Raw genomic sequence first — 24,236 nt, forward strand, 5'->3', positions numbered from 1 at the left:
TAATAACTTCAAAACGTCTCAACACTGAAACACAGACCTTTAAGATTATATTATGACCATCAGAAGTCTTTTCTTTTTTACGTTTGTTTGTTTGTTCATCCAGAATATTTCAAACACAAGGTCCATTTACTATGCTATTCCCAGACATTTATACCATATCCTGTGACTCTCTTTAGCAAAGTGAACTAGTTCAGGCGTCATCACGTAACCTAAGTACAGGATCTCTGATTCGATGTTTCCAACAGCAGTGCTTTGTGGGACTTGAGGTTGATTTCACAGCACTGATCTCAGCACACATGCAGGCTGTGATGTTTCTTACTGGTAATCCTGGGTTCCCGGGTTCTCCTTTGGTTCCTTGTTGGATGTTAGTTATGCCCGGTTCTCCCTTTCAGACAAAACACAGAAACCAGAATCTTAACACGATCACTTTGAAAAAATTAACTCTACAAAGTTTCCTAAAGTGGAGCCGTCAGCTGTGTTCCAGCTGTGACCGCCTGAAAGCAGAGTTGCTTTTATATTTATTGAAATTAAAGCTATATGTCACTGACTCTTGTAAATATAACGATGTAATGCGACTGCAGAGACGACTAAAAAGGCTGAGAATGAGCTGAGCAGGACTGACTTTAAGATGTTGCCAAAAACACTTATGGATAAATTCTCTTTGTTTATCTGTTAATTACTTATAGTTACAAAAGGATTTGGATGAGATGTGAGCTGTAGGACTTTGCTCTTAGTTTAAGGGTTTGTTGATGAGAAATGGTGGATGTTGGGATATCAGCCTCTTAAACTGTCCTTAACCATAAACACTGAGCCAAGAGTGCAGACTCACTTTCTCGGCAACATCCAAGTATGTAGACTTGGCTTGTTTGAGTTGACACACAAGTGACGTCTTTGGTTGTAAATATCAAACATGTTTAAAAAACTCTTTATGAGAGCGACTGGAAGCGTTTGAATCTGAAGACGTAAAATTAGACAAATCACACACTATATGATTTTATCTGCCGGCTGTGAACACCAACTGACCCAGACTGGCACTGATCCGCTCCGACTCCTGCCCAATCAGTCGCGATGCCCCAATCAGATTCAAAATCGTCTCACCAGTCATCATGTACATCCCTAGCTCAGGTGTTTGAGTGTGGGAAGCCAGTGAGGGATTGTGGATGTTAAACAAGAAGTTGATGGTGAGAAAGTGAGTGACAAACAGAGAAACAGAGATAACGTCAGACCTTACCGGATCTCCTCTCAGTCCTTGCTCTCCTTTCAGACCCTCCTCTCCTCTTCCACCTGGGATACCCTGAGGACAAGAGTTCAACCTGTCAATCAGCCAACACCTCTGAGCTTCACTTCATGTGATTTTTTTATGCAGTGAATCAAAAGTAAGTAAATATAAAGCCAGACAAAACCCAAAGACCAGCGAGTACCACCACGCAGGGAAATGTCATGAGAAAAGGTTCTTAGTTTACTTACTGGCTCTCCTGGATGTCCTCGCTCTCCTCGACTTCCATTCAGTCCTGTCACTCCCTGCAAACAAAAAAACAGAAACAGTTCAGCACTGAGAGCCTGAAAACCTTCTTTCACATCATCTCACATCACACATCACATCAAGAGTCTATTGTTTGCTTTAACTCTCCAGAGGAGAAACACAGGTTTACATGATTATACTTCCACTGTTGACATCCACGTCTGTTACCATAGTTTAATTTCACAAGTCATAATATTTATCTACAACGTGATCTGATATCTATATTTAGATGTTTTTACATCTTGCTGGTATTCCCCTCTTTCTACTAAATGATCTTGCTAAATTCCTTATTTTGCGGCTACAGAGAGAGAGAATCAGGGTTGAAAAAAGCCTTTCTCAATCAACTCTTTACTCTGAGCAACAGAGTCCAACATGAACACAAAGAAAATAAAGTGTAAAGAAAATAATAATGGATTATTGTATTTTAAAAATGCTCAAATATGAATATCAGTATGGGCCTAAAAAATCCTTTAGGTTATTGACCTTATGAGTTTCAGCTACAATGAAACGCTCCGACTTCATAATGTTGTCTTTTAACTTCCTGTCTACATCAGACGTGAGGATATACTGCATTGTATATATTGGCATCTGATGACTGTGATCATCTTGCACCTACATTTTAGCAAACAACTGATCAGTTTTATAACGTACAGCATGTAGGACAAAGCTGAAAGAACACGAGAGACTTAAAAAAAAAAAAAGATGTGCTTTTATTTATGTTGGTAAATCAGATTACAGACCAACACAGTGAAAATCATCTTTCCAACTTTGAGAAATAGGCTGTGTGAACCATTCAGGACCCAGATTGTTGACTTGTGTTGACTACAACCAGCAAAAGCAACAGCAAGTTAAAAGACAAAACTGGAAATGGAACAAATGAAAAAATGGGACACATTGCATAAGATTATGGCTGCAACTAATGATTATTTTCATTATCGATTAATCTGTCGATCATTTTCTCGATTAATCGACTAGTTGGTTGGTCTATAAAATGTCAGAAAATGGTGAAACCTGTCGATCAGTGTTTCCTAAAGTCCTCCAATGTCTTGTTTTGTCCTCAACCCAAAGATATTCAGTTTATTATCATAGAGGACTAAAGAAACCAGAAAATATTCACATTTAAGAAGCTGGAATCTGAAAATTTTGACTTTTTAAATTTATTAAACAATTACCTAAAATGATTAATCAAAATTAAAATAGTTGGCGATAAATTTAAAAGTTGGGAAGTCAGTCTAATGTCAGTCAAATCTGATCAAACCTGCTGGGTGTTTGACTGTTAAACTCTTAATAATTAACAAAAATTGATGCTTTTTCCCAAACTTTGACTTTGATTGTTGAATGTTATACGGGAAATCTCAAGATAAGAAACCTCACAGTGAGGAGGTTTAAGGTGTTAACATAATATAATAATAATAAATTATTATATTTATCGAAGAGAAGAAAGCTGATTTGAGGTCTTGGTTTATCTTTTTAATGATATGCTGAACTGATGTAGCTGCTGACATTCGTACCTGTTCTCCATTGATTCCATCCAGTCCGTCTTCTCCGTTCTCACCCTGCAGCGTTGGAAGAGAATCATCTGTAACATCTCACAGCTGCCCTCTCTTAATGAGAACACATCTGAACTAAAATGTTTGTCTAGATTTAAATATTTGTCCAAACACTCTTCACTTAATGCTGCATTTCACATTTGCTCTCTTGCTTAATTCATTGTCTTCACATTCCAGGAAGCCTGAGTCACTCACCCTGTCGCCAGAGAATCCTGGATTGCCCTGCACACACAAACAACAGGATATAAACATACCAGGCAAAGGACAACAAGATCAGCATATATTATCACTATTATAAACATTTCCAGGCTACTCTCACAGTAAACTTTGTGTGAGTTTGTATAAAATTAAATGTCATATTTTTGGACAGATATGTACTAGAAGCCAAAAGGTTCTGATGTCGCTCCACACGGGCAAAAAATGTAGAAAAGACGTGTTTGGTGAAACGTGGGTTCAGACCAGAGTCTTACATTACATCTGTTCTATTATATAGAAAATTGTGAAACTGTGCAAATTATTATGTGAAAATCATGATGGAGCATTAAACCTCAGCTTAACTCTTGCTAAAGCTAACGAGCTTAGCAGTGACAACTATTTTAGCTTCTAACTCCGGTGGAATTCATGTAATTTGGTGGTTGAGTTAGCTTTAAATCACAGCTAGCTTGTGAGATAGCCTTAAAACTAAATTTAAATATAGTTATTAAGCTATGTAGCTGTTGACATTTTGGTAATTCGGTCAGTTATTTCACATAACTAAACAAAGCAGGAGCTAAATCCAATCATGATGGAGAATAAAAACCCAGCTAAACTCCTGCTTAAGCTAACTAGCTTAGTTGATGAGCAGCAACAACCATTTTAGCTTCTACCTCATAGAATTCATGTGATTTGGTGGCTGAGGTACCTTTTGAAGTCACGTATTGAAATGTAATAAATTTTAAATGATTTCAGTATAAATATCAATGGTGGAAGGATGGGTAGATACCTTGCAAAACACAGATTCAATTCCCAAAATATATTAAATAATCAAATTAAAGTTAATTTTCTTATTGCCTATTTTTCCGTAATGTTGTAATCCACCACGACTGACTGTTATCTTTTACTTCAGCAACGTGCACCCTGGGATTTATCTGGAAAAATAAATGTATTGTGCATCCCTGTTAAAAATCAATATGTAAACAAAGTAGTAAAAATGGACATGCTGTTGGTAGATACTGTATATTCTCCTTACATCCTGTGGAGATTATCCATAGTACAGTATCTACATGTGGGTTATGCAATTATTTGTTGTGGTCTGAAACTACATAAAATAACAATGACAAGTTTTCTATTTGTTACTCCCCTAGCCGCCCTTAAACTTCACTGCATCCTCTGCCTTTGTAGGGCAGTGTGGACAGTGAACTATGGTGGTGAAGAACATGAAGCCATGACAAAATGTTATTGTTACATTCTTACTTTACTTAATCTTATTTTAAAGAAGAACTAATGTAAAAAACATCCAGTCATGGTATCAATACTGGCAATGACACACCCTCTAGAGCCCCACAAACACAACAGACCACAGCACTTAATTCCCTTTTTATTTGGTCTTAACATCACTCAGTAGGAGGCATTTTTCCATCCTCAGTGTTATTGTGTTCCTCTCGGTAGTATTAAGCAGTGCTGTACCTTCTGTCCTCTGGTTCCAGGACAGCCCTGGATGCCCAGAGGTCCAACTGGTCCAGGAGGTCCTCGGTCGCCCTGCAACAACCAGACAAATCAAACTGTGACCGCAGACTACACAAGAGTCCAGAAGATACGAGCAGGTCAAGCAGTTTCATCCTATGAACAATATCCTTGTGATAGTTTTACTGGCATTTTAGTAATTTACGCTTGTTAAAAGCCTGTTTTAAGGCTCTTTCATTTTTTATTGACTTTAGGACAAATTGTGTATCCACAAAATCATCTTTTGTTTGGTTTCTTTTGTTTGGCTTCATACTCGTATCAATTTTGGTCCCATTTGTATGTCTGTATGTTAGTTAGCAAGATATATTAACTACATGTTAACAAATCTCAAAAAAATTTGGTGGAAGGTGATGCTAGGTAAGGCTGATAAATTTTATTTTATCAATTATTAAATCTATTACACTCAAAAAATACTAAGAGTTCAAAGAGGAGCAGGTTGTTTTAAACCCACATTTCAGTTCAAGTTTCAACACAGCCAAAAGCTGTTTCAGCGACAAAAGGCCTCCAGTTTTTTTCACCACTCCACCAAGTTTCATCTCATCTTAAAAGGAGTAAAAACTGTATGAAGAAGCACTTACGGCGTGCCCCTCCTCTCCCAGGAAGCCAGTGTTACCCCTCCTACCAGACAAACCCTGTTTATAAAACAGACACAAACAGATTCAAATAGATTATTAACTGAAGCCAAAAATGAACTCAAAAACATGTTTTTTTTCTTCTTCTTCTTCGTTCAGCTGGATGTTGTTCTCTTCTCTGTGCAGAGGTTGTTTTCACATTCATCTGCTGAAGGAGGAAAGTTTCTCTGAGCTCACCTTAAATCTCAGTTTAACACGTGGACATATCAGCAGGATTTGTGACATCACAACTAGTGAAGGAGGACACAAAATTTAAAGTTTTTAATTTTTAAAGTTATTCAACGTAAAGTAGTTTATATATCGTCAAACATGTCTAGACGGATCGTTACGCAAGGCAGCCCATTATATGTATGTCTACCTTCTATAAATACACCTGAGCAACCACTTATCTTGATGATTATATGGTTGACTGTTGTTTTATATATATATATATGTTTTATTATGAGAATGTTTATACAATATACAGTCAACATGAAATCACCAATATGGTGCAATTACCCACACACCTTCAAACCCTCCACCCAAAACAAAACAGATCCAGATCTTGCAACTACACAATTCATAGATTATGATAGACGTCCGTTAGAGATGACGAGTAGTAGACAGTGAAAACTTTTACATAATTGAATGATTAACAGTTACAGACAATAGGGCAAGAGTAAAAGTAGTGCAGATATACATACACACACGCAATAAATAAAATAAATTAATAAATATTAAATAAATAAACACATTTCGAAAAATGAACTACTTCCTAAAAAAACAAGGACAGACCCCTAATTTTGAGAGTATATAGCAAGTTTATCTTTTACCAGACTATTACTTTCTGAATACACAAAACCAGGCCTGTTGCTGACTTCATGAAATCACTTGCTCTCAGCCCAGACCAGACTTTCATTCTTGACATCATGTTTAAAGTTTAAAGATGTGTATTTATGGCAGTCACCTTTGACCCTGGGCGGCCAGGAGAGCCACGGATGCCTGGGTGTCCCGAGCATCTGCACATGACGTTGCAACACTCCCTTTCTGACACTGTAACCTGCAGAGAGACACAGAGAGCAGAAGACAAAAGATTTAATATAAATTCATATATATATTAATATTAAACAGCACAGTTTTAAACATTTCTTTCTAATGGCCTTATTTCAAAACTCAAACTACGTAGACAATTATACAACATGTAAATCAGACAACTTTGAAGTTGTTGGAAGGTGTATTATTTCACTTTTGATTGAGTTATACACAACACAACTGTTTTCCATTATAAATATGCTAAACTAGACCAACACTGTTACATGAATTCACTCACTTCCAACACAAACTAAACTATTTCAATACATTCCATATAATAAATATCATTTTATAATGTCCAATCAGTGATGAATAAGTCAATACAAAGTTCATTGATCCTACAAGTGACATCTTTTATCTTTCTGTCAGACTTTTGTTCCAGTTGATGTTAATGGAGAGTAAAGGCTTCAGTATGCTTAAGATGAGGTGCTAAACGGATTGTCTAACAACACTTTTTGGTCTCTGTACTGTTTTTGACTCGTCTTTGCACCATTTTGTCTTGACTTTGCACTGTTTTGGCTCATCTTTGCACTCTCTAGTCTAGGGCTGTAGTCTGCTGGTTGACTGGTCGATTAGTTGGTCGATATGCTCTCGTTCAACTAAATTCTCATTGGTCGAATCATCTCCGTGTTATTTTCGTAAGGAGAAAAGTGCTACATCAGTAGCTTACCAGGAGTAATCCATTATTTCCTGCGGCGGGAAGGACAGACTAACAAATTACCTGTGAAAACGGGGGTGTATTCAAAGCACCCCCGTTGTTTTCACAACTTTCTGGCAGTAAATGTACAGTACCGACTACAGTGTGTCGGTTAATAAATGCTAAAAAGTCACGTCTGTTGTTTCCCCAAATGCTGGAAAAGTAAAAGGGGTTAGCTCCAAAGTTAGCAACAATGGGTTAGCATAAGCTGAAGACACAAAACAGAGAAATACAGAACGGAGAAATGTGTGGCTGCCCAGTTTGTCTGTCTCTGTCCCGTTACCCCCCCCCCCGCGCGCGCGCGACTAATCAATTTGTTGAAGATTATGTGCGATTTTACTCGATCAAGATTTTCTTTGGTTGACTACAGCCCTACTCTAGTCTTTGTAATGTTTTGTCTTGTCTTTGTATTGTTCTCTTGAGTCATCTGAAACGACCACAGAATTGAAGGTTGCGTTCTAGAGTCTGACAATCCAACAATCTGACATCATGTCGTGATTGGTCATGTGTACAGTGGCGTAAAAGTAGGCAGAAGTTTGAACTTCTACCTCAAGCGCTCTCTTTTCATTATTCACCCAACTTCTTCCATCACCTTTTATGTGTACAACTGAGAACATCTAACATGAAAGACTCACAATTTGTGTGCGGATGTCGCTGGCGATGCTGGGCATGGTGATGCTGAGACGATTCTTGTTGTCGAAACCTCGGCCAAACTCAACCGTCTGCAGCTGGGCGGGGTTATGGGCTCCCTTCAGAGCCACAGTCAGCAGAGCACTGACTTCTGCAGACAATAAACACAACATCAGATAAGAGATTTACTAAGAGATTTACTACCTCAGAGAAGTTCATGTGTCATTGGTCTACAAACTGACATAATGCACTTTATAAAATATTATGTCAAATGGCTACATTCAACTTGATTTTAGGAATATCCCAAGCTGATTCACAGGCTCGAGAGACATTGATGAATTTTTGTGATGTATGTAAAGCCTGATCTATTTTCTATCCTTTGTTTGTTAGCCTGCCAGCAAACCAGCTAAATTGTGAGCTCTGTTAAAACACTGAAACATCATCTTTTTATGGAGGTTGAAAACTGCAGGACTGACATAACATAAAACACTACGAGATATAATACTACATATTACAGCAGAGTAAATCATCAAAAACTATGATGCAGAATGTATTTTCTTAATCCTTTCAACCCTAGGGTGTTTTTGTTGCTTATTTAGGCTACTCAGAAATGTCATTTTGTATGAGAGTAGTACTAGACATGCTCTAGTACACTTTTTATGGAAAAAAACAAAAAATGTAAAAATGTCTTTGTGTGCAGAAGTTTTCAATACAGCATAAATATCCACATATGAATGGATAGAGCAGGTTGTCAGGTTTGTCATGCTTTGACGCAGGGGCTGGGCCGAGCCCTTCAGTGTGCCCTGCTGAGATGTTTTGTGTAGAAAAAACTACAAGTAAATTATTCTAGATAATAAACATTAAAAATTTCATATTGGGATCAGGATATCCCTACTTTATTTATTATTATATACTTTTGAAGAATTTAAACCATTTACACCACGATGACTTGAGTATAGCGCGTGACATTTTTTACCAAGTAAAGGCTGGAAAGGAAGTCAGAGGGGGATGGGCAAGAAAGATGGAAAAAAAGAGGTAAAAAAGCATAAGGGGGAAAAAAGAGGCAATGAAAGATGGGTAGAAGAGATGAATGAAAGAAAGAACTACAGAAGAGAAAGGGGAAGAAGAAGAAGAGGACAGATTGGAAAAATGGAAGCATGGAAAAAGAAGTGGAGTAGTGGTATGACTATAAATATTATAATATGATATTATTCTATATTTCTATTTATCAGAGCATTTTTGGAAACACCTCTGCCTCCCAGTACTTACTTGACTTTCTCAGCAGTTCTGACTGACGCTTCAAAATCGTCACGTTTTCCTTTTCACTGAGTCCGTCTGAGAAGATCACCAGCACCTGAAGGGTGAGGTTGGTCACATGTTAGATTGTTCTTAGTGAGAATCACTCACTCAGGTCTGCAAAGGACAAACTTTTTTGTATGTTGTTTATATGTTTTTAGCCAAGCTTCTAGGGATGCCAATGTCTGTCTGTCTGTAGGCCATCACTTTAGTCCAGACTTGACAAATATTTGATTACCATAGAAACCTTGTAGAGACAATTGTTCTCTCCAGAGGATGAATCCTACTGACTTTGGTGATTCTCTGACGTATCCTCTAGCACCACCACAAGGTTCAGATTTGTGGTTTTGAGTGAAATGTCTCAACAAATTTTAGATGGATTGGCATGAAATTTGGTCTAGACTAATTCATGTCAGGATGAATTGCAGTAACTTTGGTGATGCTCTGACTTTTTATCTAGCGCCATCATCTGGTCAAAATTTCACTTTGTTCAGTATTTTTGTTTATGACTAAATACCCACAAAACTAATGGAAATGCCATTAGTTTCAGCCTCAGCTGTACTTTCTATTAATTACTAATTAGCAAATATTAGTATGCTAATATGCTCCATTATGATGGTGGACATGACAAACATTACACTTGCTAAACATCAGCATATTAGCATTGTCATTGTGAGCTTGTTAGCATGCTGATTATAGCATATAGCTTGAAGCATCGCTGTGCCTAAGTAGGCAGCCTCACAGAGTTGGTAGCATGGCTGTAGACTCTTCATCTGGTTTGTTTACCAAATAAGCCATAATAAGCCATACATAGACTGTAAAGACATTGGAAAATATGAAACAGTACTAGTGTTATCTCCTTTTCCATATATTAGATTTTCTAAAACCACTTTTAACTCACATTTTCAAGAATTGAAGTCTGATTGAAAACATTCACTGCTGTCACAGAATGAGAAATCATCCTTCACCTTAATTTCATGATAAATAAATGAAAACATATCCTTTTCCAGGGTTGGAAGCTGCGTCACTCTCACCTTCACATGAGCTTTGGATTTGTCCGTAAACATCTTTTTGAAGGAGGTCAGCAGGGCGGTGTTGAAGTAAGTAGGTTTAGATATCTTCATGACTTTCTGTAACATGTCCTCACTGTACACCTCAAAGTTTGTGTCGTACAGGGATTTTCCATCACGGTCTACCAGTCGGAAGGCAATGTTGGGTATGACTTTCTGGTCACAGCACAGGTTCACAGAGGAAATGGATTTGAAAATAGCCTGCAGGTTGTCATGGAGCGGCGTCGAAGTATCTCTGGCTCTTTGTGAAATATCAAATCCGATGCCAATATCGATGCTGCAGTTTCCTTGTACTACAGGACCTGAGGTAGAGATTTTATATTTTGCAGCGACATTAAAAATATAAGAATGGCAGAAATGTAGAAAAATTAAGGCAAAATAGCACTTATCAACTCACCAGGTGGATCAGGTCTAGGTGGACTAGGTGTTCTAGGTTCAGGTGTAGGTCGAGTTGTAGGTTCAGATGTAGGTCGAGGTGGTTCATCTCCCATTTCACAGATGGCGTTGACCACCTTTCGCTTGATGTCTGCCAACTTGTCAACATTATGCACTTTGAACACTCTCTCAGGGCTTCCAGTGATCTGCAAGAGCTGCAGGAGGTGGACATCTCCAACACCGATGACTAAAATCTGAACCCCTTCTATAGTCCTGAGATGGTTGGCTTCTTCCTCCACTTCATCATGAGCATCTCCGTCTGAGAACACCACCAGTTTCTGGGGGGTATCATCACGGCTACCATGTTCCGGTGTGAAGTAATTCTTCATGTAGCCCAAGGCCCTTCCAAGGTAGGTGTTTACACCAGTGTGCTCTAGTTTGAGGATTTCTTTGATCACAGTTTCCTTCTTGTAGTACTTGTTGAGGTAAAACTCATGCTTAGGATTATCACTGAATTGTGCAGCTCCAACTTGAACAAACTCTTTGCTTATGTTGAAGCTTTCCACAAGTTCTGATGTGAAGTTCAACATGACCTTGTGTTCTTCAGGGTTGATACTGCTGGACTTATCAAGTAGGAAAACCAGGTCAGCCTTGCAAACTGTAAGTGCTGCCAGAGAAAAGGAAGGTCATTTGCTTACATTACTAATCACCAAGTGTACTATGAAACCTTTTCACTTTATAGTGTGATTTAAACTATATTCTGGTGGTTTAAGACTCTTGCCATACTCTGCTATTGATGTCAGGTGTATTGAGCAAACATACACTGTTTAGCTGTGCATTCACATGTGTATGAAGTACCATTGTACCAACAGGGCCTGGTGTGAGGGGGAAATTTTGATAACTTGTTTGCTTAATTTAGTAGTTTGTACTACCAAATTACAAATTATTCCATCAATTTATTAAATGTGTACTTAATATTATTAAATCCATCCAACTGACAGCATTATCACCTTTATTTAATCCCTGACATGTCTATGGACTGAGATACAATGATATATTTAAGCTTTTGGCTTCAATTACTTCACTTTTACATTCAGGTTTTGTTACTAACATCATCTTTCAGTCATTCTTTTACAGTATAGCATGCTGACTTGGAAAGTACTGTGGACATTATCCAGTTAAAAGTTTAAAAACTTCTTGAGTCCCGAAGCTCCTGATTGCTGCAAAACGATGTGCAGTGAAGCTGCTGAGCTCCACAAGGAAGGTGAGAGGGTGAAAAATAAGAAGAAGGATCACTGAAATTATTAATATGAGATTCCCCCTTACACATAACAAGTTTTGTTCAACAAATCTATAATTCAAACAAAAAGCAATTAAAATTGAAACTGTCATCATGATCAGATACCACCAAGTATAAGTGAAAAAATTGGTTTTGTGATTGAATTTTGATCCATTCAAAGATGTGGTACAACTTTTGACCCTAACTTTACATCTAACTATAGTGTGTGTCAGCACAGATGTGACATTACACCTCTTACCTGGCTGCAGACTGCAGAAGACAGGGGAAACACTCTTGGGGAGATTTTCCAGGGCATCATAATTATCCTTGTAGAAAACTCTGGATGCGTTACCATCAGCCATGATCTTCAGCTGATCTTCAATTGCGTCTTTCACTCCGATACTTAAGACGTGGATCCCCTTTTCTTTCAGTTGCTTAGATGCTTCCTTCAGGTCATCACGGTCAGAGGCATTCGTGTCTGTGATCACTATGAGAATCTGAGGAACCTTTGCTGCCCGGCCACCATATGTACGGTTAAAAAACTGTGATGAGTATGCCAAAGCCTTGGCAGTGTTGGTGTTTCCTCCTAGTAGCTTCACTTCTCTTATTGCTTCAAGAACGTTTTGTTTGGAGTTATACCTGTCTAGAGTAAATACAGACTCGGCATCATCTGAGTAGAGAATGACCCCAAACTGAGTCAATTTCTTGTCAACTGTAGTTAGGTCCACTATCGACTCCATAAAGCGTTTGAATTGATATAAATCTTTGCCTGCAGAGCCATCCACCAGGAAAATAACGTCTGCTTCTCTCGTCTTACAGTCTGGTAGAAGACAAAAAGGACAAAGAGTAAAGGGGGGGTTAGTAGGCAAAGTTAAAAACTGATTAATTTTTGTCATCCTCTCATGACAACCCGACACCCCCCCCCCCCCCCTTTCAAATCCCTTCTTCTTAATCTGACTAGGTTTACTTTTCAAAATTTGCAAGTAACTAAAGCTTTAAATATGCAGTCAGCATTCTCTGTGAAAGCTCCTACCTGACGACATGAAGAGCTGCAGCTCCATCAGTACTTTTAAAACCAAATTAAAAAGTCTGCTACTCAACTCTGTTACTATTGACTCTATATTTTATCTCATGTTCTTCTCATGTATGTGAATAATCTTAAACTTAAACTTTAATTTGTAAAGCGTACATTTGTCATTTCTAGTTGACACGGTGGATGTATGTAATGTGCTACTATGTGTAAATTTGTATTATGTGTCCTGGGTGTTTTTTGCTTGGTACTGTTCTGCTTCTGCACATACAGTATGTTTTATTTGTGACCTGCTGAAGTGACTGCAGAGGAAAATTAGCTGTAAGCTAATTCTAGCACAGAACATCAAATGGTAACATTTATGTTAAACACTGTATATGGTCCCTTACAAATAAAATAAATACATTAAATTCAGATATACTACTATTATTACTCAAAAGTGCTGCTTTGATACAGTCCTGGACTCTCACCGGTCTTGCAGATCTCCAAAGCCACCTGGCTCTCCCAGTCCTTCAGCGCATCAAAGTTCCTCCCAAAATAAACCCTGTCTTTTGAGCCGCTGATCTCCAGCAGCTCGGGGGTGTTGGCGTCCATCACCCCGATAGCGTAGATAATCACTCCCTTGGCCATCAGATCATTAGCGTGTTTTGTGACGTTGTCGTTGGATTTGCCATCTGTTATCACCACCAGCCTCCGCTCCAGCTCAGGACGTCCTCCCTCCGATTTATCGAAATACTGCGACACTGCTTTGATGGCTTTACCCGTGCGCGTGCCTTCTTTCATCTGCTGCATGTCATTGATGGCTTTAAACATTTGATCTTTGTTGTAGTATTCGCTGAGGGAGAACTCTATTTGGTAATCGGTGCTGAACTGCATGAGGCCAACATGCACTGCATCCTCTCCGATCGCAGTCTTGTTGATGACAGATTTCATGAAGTCTTTCATTTTCTTGAAGTCTCCCTCAGAGATACTCTCAGAGCTGTCAGTTAAGAAAATGACATCACCTGATGTGCCTTTGCAAACTGTAGACATAGAGAACATAAATGTTAGTATGGTGTTCCTCTTTTATCCCCCTTTTCTTACCTGACGGCCCTGTCAAACCAGGAATATTCAGCGAGACTGAAGGCAACAAGACAAGCTACTAAGTATATGAACTTTTAAATGACTAGTTGTTTACAAGCACATGTTGTCCTGATGTCAAATCCACTAAGCTAAAAGTGGTAGCTTTGGAGGGCTTTGCTTAAAGATCTGGTATCATGGCCTTTTTTGACTAATTTTTATGATTACTTTAAACATATCTGTGACATTTTTTTATCAACAGTTATTTAGATTTCTCTAAATCCATCTTTCCTTACAGCCCAGATTCCCCTCTGTCCTCCAGCAGGCTGTCTACATAAAATCTGTATTATTAATGACCATCTTCTCTGTCTGGCTGGAGGTGTGGCCCCCACCTTCACCCCCAGCCAACAGAATACTACCTAACTAATCAATCCATTAATTAAACTTTATATACATAGCACCTTTCAATCAATCAAATGCAATTCAAAGTGCTTCACAAGCAATTGACAAAACGTGGGATTTTAAAAATGGATTTGGAGACAAATGCGCACTAAAACAACTGAAAAAAAAGTTAACCAAATAAGACAACAACAAAAGATGGATAATTAAGATAATAAAAGATACATAATAAAATATAACACAAGCAATAAAAATAACAACAAAAAATAAAATTGTGTAATACTACCCAAAATAAATAAATAAATAAATAAAAAATAAATAATAAAAATAAATTCTATTGATCAGTATTAAAATGTTGATAAAACAAAATAGAATAAAATAAATAATGATGATTGTAAATAAAATAAATTTAAATAATAAAACCATTAAATTATAGGACACTACATAAAAGCCAGACTAAATAGCTCCTCTCTGTTCCAGCAGCTTGGAGCGTAACGGTTGAAAGCAGCATCACTGAAGGGTTTTGTTCTGCTTTGTGGAAAAGCTAAAAGAGAAGAACTGAAGGATCTGAGGGGTCTTCCTGGTTCATAAATCAGAAGCATTTCTGAAAAGTAGTTTAATGCAAGACCATGAAGTGCCTTATAAACTAATAAAATAATTTTTAAATCAATACGTAAACTAACAGGTAACCAGTGTAAAGACTTTGAAATAAGCGTAATGTGTGCTCTCCTTTTGGTTTTAGCACTCGTGCAGCAGCATGCTGAATTAATTGTGGCTGATTAATTGTATTCTTTGGTAGACTAGAAAGGAGAGTGTTAAATAGTCTAGCCTGCTAGTAATGAATGCATGCATCAGTCTCTCTGTGTTGCTCAGAGAGAGAAATGGCTTCACTTTGGAGATGTTCTCCAAATGATAAAATGCTGTTTTTGTGACACGCCGCACATAAGCTGTGAAATTAAAATCACAATCAAAAATCACTCCTAGATTTCTTGCCTCTTGGCTTTAATTGAGTCTCAGTGTGTTTAGTTTGAAGGCCGGTTTCTCTCTATGAGCCTCTGAACCAATGATCAGTGCCTCTGGTTTATCCTGGTTGAGCAGTAAAAAATCCTGTGACATCCAGGCTTTTATATCTAAAATACAGTTAAAGGGTGAGTCACTTGGCCCAGTGTCATCAAGAGACACGCTCACATAGAGCTACCCCACAGGTAACCTCATAGTGTTTGGAGGAGTGGTCATCTATTAATACAAAAAATGTTCTTCTGCAAAGATATGAGGAAAGCTAGTTAAAACCAATTCCAGACAGTCCAACATTCTCCCTTCTTGTGTGATCACACGAGTCCAGCTGCCTCACGCGGTAAGGGAAGACTGTCTCCAAAATGAATTTCAGCCATTCCTTATGTATATTTCCATCCTCTGGAAGGCTGTAATGACTTTTTAGCTGCTGAACAACCAGCAACACTTCCAGTGTCCTCCTTCGCTTATCAAATGGCTGTGATACAAATTCTTACTTACACCCTCAGTGCAGCACTGGGTGGCGGTGGCCTCGTGCTAAAGTTTCCTGCATATTTGATCACTTTCTGGTGTGACATAGTAACGAGTACCGCCTCAACACCGCTTGCTCTTGAGCCACAAATTTCAAAATTTCAAATAACTTAAAAGACTGAGGAGATAAAATTATGTTACAGCACAGGAAGACCCACCATTACTCTAATCCACCCCAAAGCTCATTTTCATTGTTTTCTAGCCCTTTAAAAGAGCATTTCTCAGATGAACCTTTTGCCCAAATTAGTAAGGATCCACTTGTGCAGTGGAAGAGAGTGTAGCTCAGTCTGGCTACTATACACTCTACACAGAGCCAAAGTGAAACTGGAACTTCCAGGTTCTGTTTCAAAAGTGAGAAAACCTGATTCAAAATCACTTTGCCTTTTGTAATTTTAATACCACTAATTATTAAAAATCCACATATGACGCACATGTAAGAGCTCTTTGCTGACGTGCTACGGTAAGTGTATTGTATCATTTCCGGTTGCCGACTGTGTCTACTGATAGCGTTGTTGCTGCTCTCATCTCAGTTGATTTTCCTATATATATCACATTACTGTGGATTAATATCTGCTGTTTATTTAAACTTTCGCTAGTTTTACACAAGCACTCTCAGCGCTTTTCTCTTAGCGACTTTTCTCGCTAATCGCACAAGTTGTTAGTCACTTTAGTTCTGCAGCTAGCACTAGCAGCTAACTTAAACTAAGCAGTTAGCGATGGCTTCTCTCTCTCCCTCTCGTTCTCCTGCTCTCTCTTGCTCGGTGTGTCAAATGTTTAGTTATTCCTCTGCCTCCTTTAGTGATAGTGTAATAAGTGTAGTTTATTTGCAGCACTGGAGGCAAGGCTTAGTGAATTGGAAGCGTGGCTGCGCACCATGGAAAAACAATCAGCTGCTAATATAGTTAGCCAGCCCCTAGTATCCGGTGCGGGCCGACCTAGCGTAGCTCCCACTCCCCCGGTAGCTCCCGAGCAGCCGGGAAGCAGCCGGGAAGCCAGGGCCGACCACATAAATCAATTAAATCCAAAGTAAACAAAAGAAGAGTCATTCATGAAAATCTAGTAAAAATTAAAACCACTACTGCAATAGTACAACAAAATAAGATAATTAAATGTGGACTCTTGAACATTAGATCTCTTTCATCTAAAGCTGTTTTAGTAAACGATTTAATTTCAGATCATCATATTGATTTATTTTGTCTCACTGAAACCTGGCTGTGTCATGAAGAATATGTCAGCCTTAATGAATCCACTCCCCCCAGTCATATTAATACTCATATTCCTCGAGACACTGGCCGAGGAGGAGGAGTTGCAGCCATTTTCAACTCAAGCCTAATCATCAACCCTAGACCTAAATTTAATTATAACTCATTCGAAAGCCTTGTTCTTAGTCTCTCTCAGCCAACCTGGAAAACTCTACAGCCAGTTCTATTTGTTATAGTGTACCGTCCTCCTGGCCCGTACTCTGAATTCCTATCTGAATTCTCAGAGTTTTTGTCGTATTTCGTCCTTAGTACAGATAAAGTAATTATAGTAGGTGATTTTAATATTCATGTGGACGTTGATAATGACAGTCTCAGCACTGCATTTATCTCATTATTAGACTCAATTGGCTTCTCTCAGTGTGTAAATAATCCCACTCACCGTCTTAACCACACCCTAGACCTTGTTCTGGCTTATGGGATTGAAATTGAACATTTAATAATTTTTCCACAAAATCCTATTTTATCAGATCATTTTTTAATAACTTTTGAATTCCTATTACTGGATTATACACCATTAGACAAAAATGTCCTCACTAGATGTCTCTCTGATAGTGTTGTAGATAAATTTAAGGAAGCAATTCCGTCAGTACTGAATTCACTGCCATGTCTCAATACTACAGAGGACTCTTATGTTAACTTTAGTCCCTCCCAAATTGATAATCTTATTGATAGTGCTGCATGCTCACTAAGACAAACACTCGACTCCATCGCCCCCTTAAAAAAGAAGATAATAAAACATAAGAGGTTAGCTCCATGGTATAACTCCCAAACCCGCAAATTAAAGCAAACATCGCGAAAATTGGAAAGGATTTGGCGTTCCACCAAAGTAGAGGAGTCTCGCTTAGTCTGGCAAGATAGTCTTAAAACATATAGGAAGGCCCTCTGTAATGCCAGAGCCGCCTATTACTCAGCATTAATAGAAGAGAACAAAAACTGCCCTAGGTTCCTTTTCAGCACTTTGGCCAGGCTGACAAAGAGTCATAACTCTACTGATCCATGTATTCCTATAGCTCTCAATAGTAACGACTTTATGAGCTTCTTTAATGATAAAATTCTAACTATTAGAGACAAAATTAACCACCTCCTGCCCTCAACAGGCACCGTTCTCTCCCCAAACACAGGAACCTTGGTAACGGCAGTAAATCCTGACATATATTTGGACTGTTTTTCTCCAGTAGACTTGTCTGAACTAACTTCAATGATTTGTTCAGCTAAACCATCAACCTGTCTCTTAGATCCCATCCCAACTAGGCTGCTTAAGGAAGCCTTACCCTTAGTGAGCACTTCTTTACTAGATATGATCAATTTGTCTTTAGTAACAGGCTATGTACCACAGTCCTTTAAAGTAGCTGTAATTAAACCTCTTCTTAAGAAGCCTACTCTTGATTCAGGTGTTTTAGCCAATTATAGACCTATATCTAACCTTCCATTTCTATCCAAGATCCTTGAGAAAGCAGTCTCTAATCAGTTATGTGACTTTCTACATAACAATAGTTTATTTGAGGATTTTCAGTCAGGATTTAGAGGCATCATAGCACAGAGACAGCACTGGTGAAAGTCACAAATGACCTCCTAACTGCATCGGACAAAGGATTTGTCTCTATACTTGTCCTGTTAGATCTTAGTGCCGCATTCGACACAATTGACCATCAAATCCTTTTGCAGAGACTGGAACATTTAATTGGCATTAAAGGAATGCATTAAGCTGGTTTAAGTCCTATTTATCAGACCGATTTCAGTTTGTACATGTGAATGATGAATCCTCCGTGAAGGCAAAAGTTAGACACGGAGTTCCACAAGGTTCTGTACTTGGACCAATTCTATTCACCGTATATATGCTTCCTTTAGGTAATATCATTAGGAAACACTTCATAAATTTTCATTGTTACGCAGATGACACCCAATTATATTTATCAGTGAAGCCAGATGAACCCAATCAGTTAAACAAACTCCAAACATGCCTTAACGACATAAAGACCTGGATGACCTGCAATTTTCTACTACTAAATTCAGATAAAACTGAAGTGATTGTGCTTGGCCCTAAACACCTTAGAAACACATTATCTAATGATAAAGCTACTCTGGATGGCATTACCCTGGCCTCCAGCACCACCGTAAGGAATCTGGGAGTTATCTTTGATCAGGATATGTCCTTTAACTCCCACATAAATCAAATTTCAAGGACTGCCTTTTTTCACTTACGTAATATCACAAAAATCAGGCACATCCTGTCCCTAAAAGATGCAGAAAAACTAGTTCACGCATTTGTTACTTCTAGGCTGGATTATTGCAATTCCTTATTATCAGGCTGCCCTAACAAGTCTCTAAAGACTCTCCAACTGGTCCAGAATGCAGCTGCACGTGTTCTGACTAAAACTAGAAAAAGAGACCACATTTCTCCCATTTTAGCTTCACTATATTGGCTTCCTGTAAAATCTAGAATAGAATTTAAAATCCTTCTCCTAACTTACAAAGCCCTTAATGGTCAGGCACCATCATATCTTGAAGAGCTCATAATACCGTATTATCCCACTAGAACACTGCGCTCCCAGTATGCAGGCTTACTGGTGGTCCCTACAGTCTTTAAAAGTACAATGGGAGGCAGAGCCTTCAGCTATCAGGCTCCTCTTCTATGGAACCATCTACCGGATTCAGTCCGGGGTGCAGAAACCCTCTCTATGTTTAAGAGTAGGCTTAAAACTTTCCTTTTTGATAAAGCTTATAGTTAGGGCCGACCAGGCTCACCTTGGATCAGCCCTTAGTTATGCTGCTATAGGCCTAGACTGCTGGGGGACTTCCCATGATACACTGAGCTCCTCTCTCCTCCTCCTCCTCCTCTCCATCTGTATGCATACATGTAACATCAATGCATGTCACTAACTTTGCTTCTTCCCCGGAGTTTTTTGTGCTTTCTCATCTCACAGGAAAACCTGAGTCCCGGGCCGAACCTTCGCGGTCCTTCACAGTCCTGATGGCATCCTTCCCTGGCTATTGCTGCTATTGCTGCTTGTGCTTGTTGTTGTTGTTGTTGTGATTGTTTTTCTTCTGTCCCCCCTCCCCCTTTCCCTCTCTCTTTCTCTCTCTCCACCCAACCGGTCAAAGCAGATGGCCGCCCACCAAGAGCCGGGGTCTGCTTGAGGTTTCTACCCGTTAAAGGGGAGTTTTTCCTTACCGCTGTCGCCAAGTGCTGCTCATGGGGGAATTGTTGGGTCTCTGTAAATTAAAGAGTACGGTCTTGACCTGCTCTATGTGAAAAGTGCCTTGAGATGACTTCTGTTGTGATATGGCGCTATATAAATAAAAATTGATTGATTGATTGATTGATATGTCCCTGTGTGTCTTAAGATTCATAGGGATAGTGGTACTATTCACCAACAATCTTTTGTATTGTAATTTTTCTAACTTCAAGCTGAAAACTCTGCTGTCTGAAAATGTCTACACTGTCTCTGTCCTGAAGTTATCTAAAGTAGCCACGGCTACTTGCCTGGACTCTTATGTTGAGCTAATTACATTTGGTCTAGAGTTTATAGTAATGGTGTTCACTCAAGATTGCCAAAAACAGAAATATTAAATAACAGTTTTCTAGAACCTGTCTACATGCTAGACATGCATTTTAAAGTCAAGTGTTTTTCTTACATTCTGGAGAACAGATGTCTGTGATAATGTCATTTGTGAGCGTCTTCAGGGCATCAAAAGTGGTGACACTGAAAGTCTTCTTAGGGTCACCGGAAATCTCATCCAGCTCACTTTTGTTTGACTCTTTCACCCCGATGGCGTAGATGATGATGCCCTGCTCCCTCAGTTTTTTTGCAGGAGCCTTGACTTTATCCTGGGATTCTCCATCAGTGATGACAATCAGGTACTTTGGGACTTGACCACGAGTGTGTCTCTTAAAGTGCTCACCCATTGAAGACAGTGCTTCCCCTGTATTTGTCCCACCTCCTTCATGAATAATATCCTTCACAGCTTTCTCCAGTGCATTTGCATCTGCGTGGTCTGTTAGGTCAAATTCCAAAGTTGGAAAATCTGCATATTTCACAAGCCCCACACGGTTATTTTGTGGCCCCACATTTAAGGTATGCAGAAATTCAATGATGAAGTTCTTTGTGTCACTGAAGTCGGGTTGAGTAATGCTTTCTGAGTTGTCTATCAGGAAGTAGAAGTCCGCTTTATCCTTTTGTACACAAGCTGGAGAAGAAAAGCAACTGTAAGAATTAGTTCTTTACACATAGTCAGAGAGAGGGAAAGCTAAAAATCAATCAACAGCTACTCAAGGAGGTAACAACTACAATTTTACATCCCCAAAGCACAAACAAACCATGAAATATGGTTTTAGTCAACAACCGATAAATTAACTGCAACTTGAAAGCTGATCAAGATTTCTGGCTCTCAGGGCTCATTCTGGATTTAAAACAAGGATTTAAAACTCGGTCCACACATGTCATTCTCAGCTTTACTCTCTCTTTACTTTAATTTAATGCTGCATCATTTATACTGACACAATGTTTAAACTTTGACAACTATCAAAAACCACTGGTTCAAACCTTTTTTGATGTTTTCTTTTCTTTCCTTGTCTGTGAGATCTTCGTCAATGATCTTTTTGCACAGGATTCCCTGCAGTGTCTCCTTCAGGGGCTTCAGATCGGTGAAACTTTTCACATAAAAAACATGCTCGCGAGGGGGGTGAGTAGCCATCTCGTTCAGTTCCTTCTCTTTGGCATTTCCAATTCCTACAGCGAAAACTGTGACCCCAGTCCGACGGAGAAGGATTGCGGCGTCGCTCACATCGTCCTGGGATTCACCGTCTGTGATCACCACCGCCACCTGCGGGACATCCTTCCTGCTGCCTTTTTGCTTACTGAAGATTTCATCCCGAGTGAAGTCTAGGGCCTTTCCAGTGTTCGTTCCACCACCATTATAAGGCAGCAGCTTGATGAACTGTAGGATTTCAGTCTTGTCATTGACACTGTTGAGGTAGGCCTGTGCTGTGGAGATTTCGTTGTATGTAACGATGCCTACTTGGACTCTCTTCTTACCGATATCCAGGCTGCTTACAATCGAGTGTAGGAAATTGCGTACAAGCTGGAAGTTGGCTTCTCCGATGCTTGTCGACTCATCAACAATGAACACAATATCTGCTGCGTTGCCTATTTTGCAATCTGTGAAAGGAATATAAATAGTTCATTTGAGCAACCGCTACTTGAACATTCAAATATCTTTGAAGATGAAACATATTGTATAACAGTGATATTCATTATGTGTTGCTTAGAGGTCTACAAGTGTCTTAACAGGCTGACCAAGTAAGCATGATTTTGTGAGGTTTGCAATTGTAAAGGTGGCTAGGTTAAAAACTGGCATGAAGTTTTAAAGGTGACATTTATGAATTTTCATACTTAACACTTATTTCAACAGCATTCATTAACTTTAAATTAAATAGAACTAGTGTTTTCTTATTTGTTCCTCCCTGAGTGTAAAGTTGATCTATAATGTCCACTTCTAACTGAAAAATGACAAAACAGAAAACACAATCTTTGGTAAGGAAGATTATATTTGTAGTTTGTTCAAATGAAATGCGAAAAAATGTTGTCCTTTCACTCGCAAGGAAATGAACACTAACACATAAAATGAGCTCATAGCTAACTGCAAAATGAAACTGTGATATCGCAAAGGTGAGGGGAGAGACTGATGTCGGACAAGTCCTGCAGCCTGACAGTAACTCAGTATTAACTGAAACAAATCTGCCAGCAAATAGTGAGCTAAGTAAGCTCCGCACTGTAGCCGCTGAGCTTATAGCTCAACTAACCTGAGAGGAATTGTTAATTATTTTTATTTTTTTATTTTGGTGTGTCATTATTTGAGAGTGAGATGAGGAGATCAATGTCAATTTTATATCTTTGTGTTGAGTAAGTAGCTGGAATCAGACATGTTTAGCCTAGCCTATCATAAGGACTAAAGAGGGGACAGCTAGCCTGGCTCTATCTGAAAAAATAGACCTACCAACACACCTAAAGCTAACCAATTAAAATGCTGTATCTTGTTTATTTAACATGCACAGAAACAGAAAAATAATATCCACATTTTGAGATTTTAGGGGGAATAATTATTTGAATACATATTTTTTGGCAAACATGTCAAACATCCTCTTCTCACTTTACTAGGATACTTTAATGTTCTTATTATAATTCTATAATTGGTCTGACAGTTAAAGTTGAAGATATTTGATATCAGAGAATGATCCTACAGTTCTCAGTTTCAATTTTGGCTGCTTAGCTAACATAACGTTAGCCAACATTAGCTTATATTTTAGTTTGACAAACTGACAGAATTAAGTTGCTGCTCAGCCCTGAATGTTCTGGAGATCCCATTGAAACGTTTACTTTAAATTGTGATGAAATGTGTTTGAAAATACCACTGAGTGATTCCAACCATTGTTTATTATCTGCTAGCATGGTCTATGGTAATAAACACATCAGCCCATATCACATCTGCCTAACCTGTGATGTATGAAGAAAGGTGTTGAATTACAACTCAAACTGTAAATACAAATATGATAGTCAGTCAGTAAGAAATATATCACAAAAGTGAGCATGAGATTCACTCAATTTTTGTGTAGAAAAAAGTGTTAAATTCTGGTGTAATTTTCCACAAACGGCTAAATATCAGATATACTGTTGATAAAGTGCTAGAAAATACATTTTCAAAATCCCTGTGAAAAACAATTAAGAGAAAAAAACACTTTAAATAGATAAATATAATTATTTAGAGCTGCAACAATTAGTCAATTAATCAATTAGTCGATCAACAGAAAATGATAATCCATTTTTTCCTTTTGAATATTTTTTTTTTAAGAAAAAATGCTAAAACTCTCAAGTTTAAGCTTCTTAAATGTGAATATTTTTTTGCTCTTTAGTCCTCTATGACAGTAAACTGAATATCTTTGGGTTGTGGACTGTTGGTCAGGACAAAATAAGACATTTTAGATTGCATCTTTTGACATTTTTCACCATTTTATAGACTTTTATCCACTAATCAATAATGAAAATAATTGTTGGTTTCAGCCCTGATATATTACATAGTTTATTCTATAGTAACTGATCAAG

At 38.5% G+C, this 24,236-nt stretch overlaps 1 protein-coding gene across 1 annotated transcript in view; it reads right to left on the minus strand.

Moving 5' to 3' along the window:
• Positions 1–24,236, minus strand: part of LOC122987200 (collagen alpha-6(VI) chain-like) — a 60,094-nt gene that overhangs the window by 26,553 nt on the left and 9,305 nt on the right. The window contains exons 5-20 of the mRNA XM_044358952.1: positions 21,681–22,295; positions 20,773–21,324; positions 13,345–13,896; positions 12,104–12,664; positions 10,588–11,232; positions 10,155–10,492; positions 9,094–9,178; positions 7,830–7,975; positions 6,373–6,465; positions 5,373–5,426; positions 4,738–4,809; positions 3,268–3,294; positions 3,034–3,078; positions 1,468–1,521; positions 1,232–1,294; positions 320–385 (exon numbers count right to left, since the gene is read on the minus strand). Coding sequence (XP_044214887.1) covers positions 320–385; positions 1,232–1,294; positions 1,468–1,521; positions 3,034–3,078; positions 3,268–3,294; positions 4,738–4,809; positions 5,373–5,426; positions 6,373–6,465; positions 7,830–7,975; positions 9,094–9,178; positions 10,155–10,492; positions 10,588–11,232; positions 12,104–12,664; positions 13,345–13,896; positions 20,773–21,324; positions 21,681–22,295 — 3,968 coding nt within the window. The remainder of the gene's footprint in view (positions 1–319; positions 386–1,231; positions 1,295–1,467; positions 1,522–3,033; positions 3,079–3,267; positions 3,295–4,737; positions 4,810–5,372; positions 5,427–6,372; positions 6,466–7,829; positions 7,976–9,093; positions 9,179–10,154; positions 10,493–10,587; positions 11,233–12,103; positions 12,665–13,344; positions 13,897–20,772; positions 21,325–21,680; positions 22,296–24,236) is intronic.

The sequence above is a fragment of the Thunnus albacares genome, chromosome 8 (genome assembly GCF_914725855.1).
Source record: "Thunnus albacares chromosome 8, fThuAlb1.1, whole genome shotgun sequence".
NCBI classification, from domain to species: Eukaryota; Metazoa; Chordata; class Actinopteri; order Scombriformes; family Scombridae; genus Thunnus; species Thunnus albacares.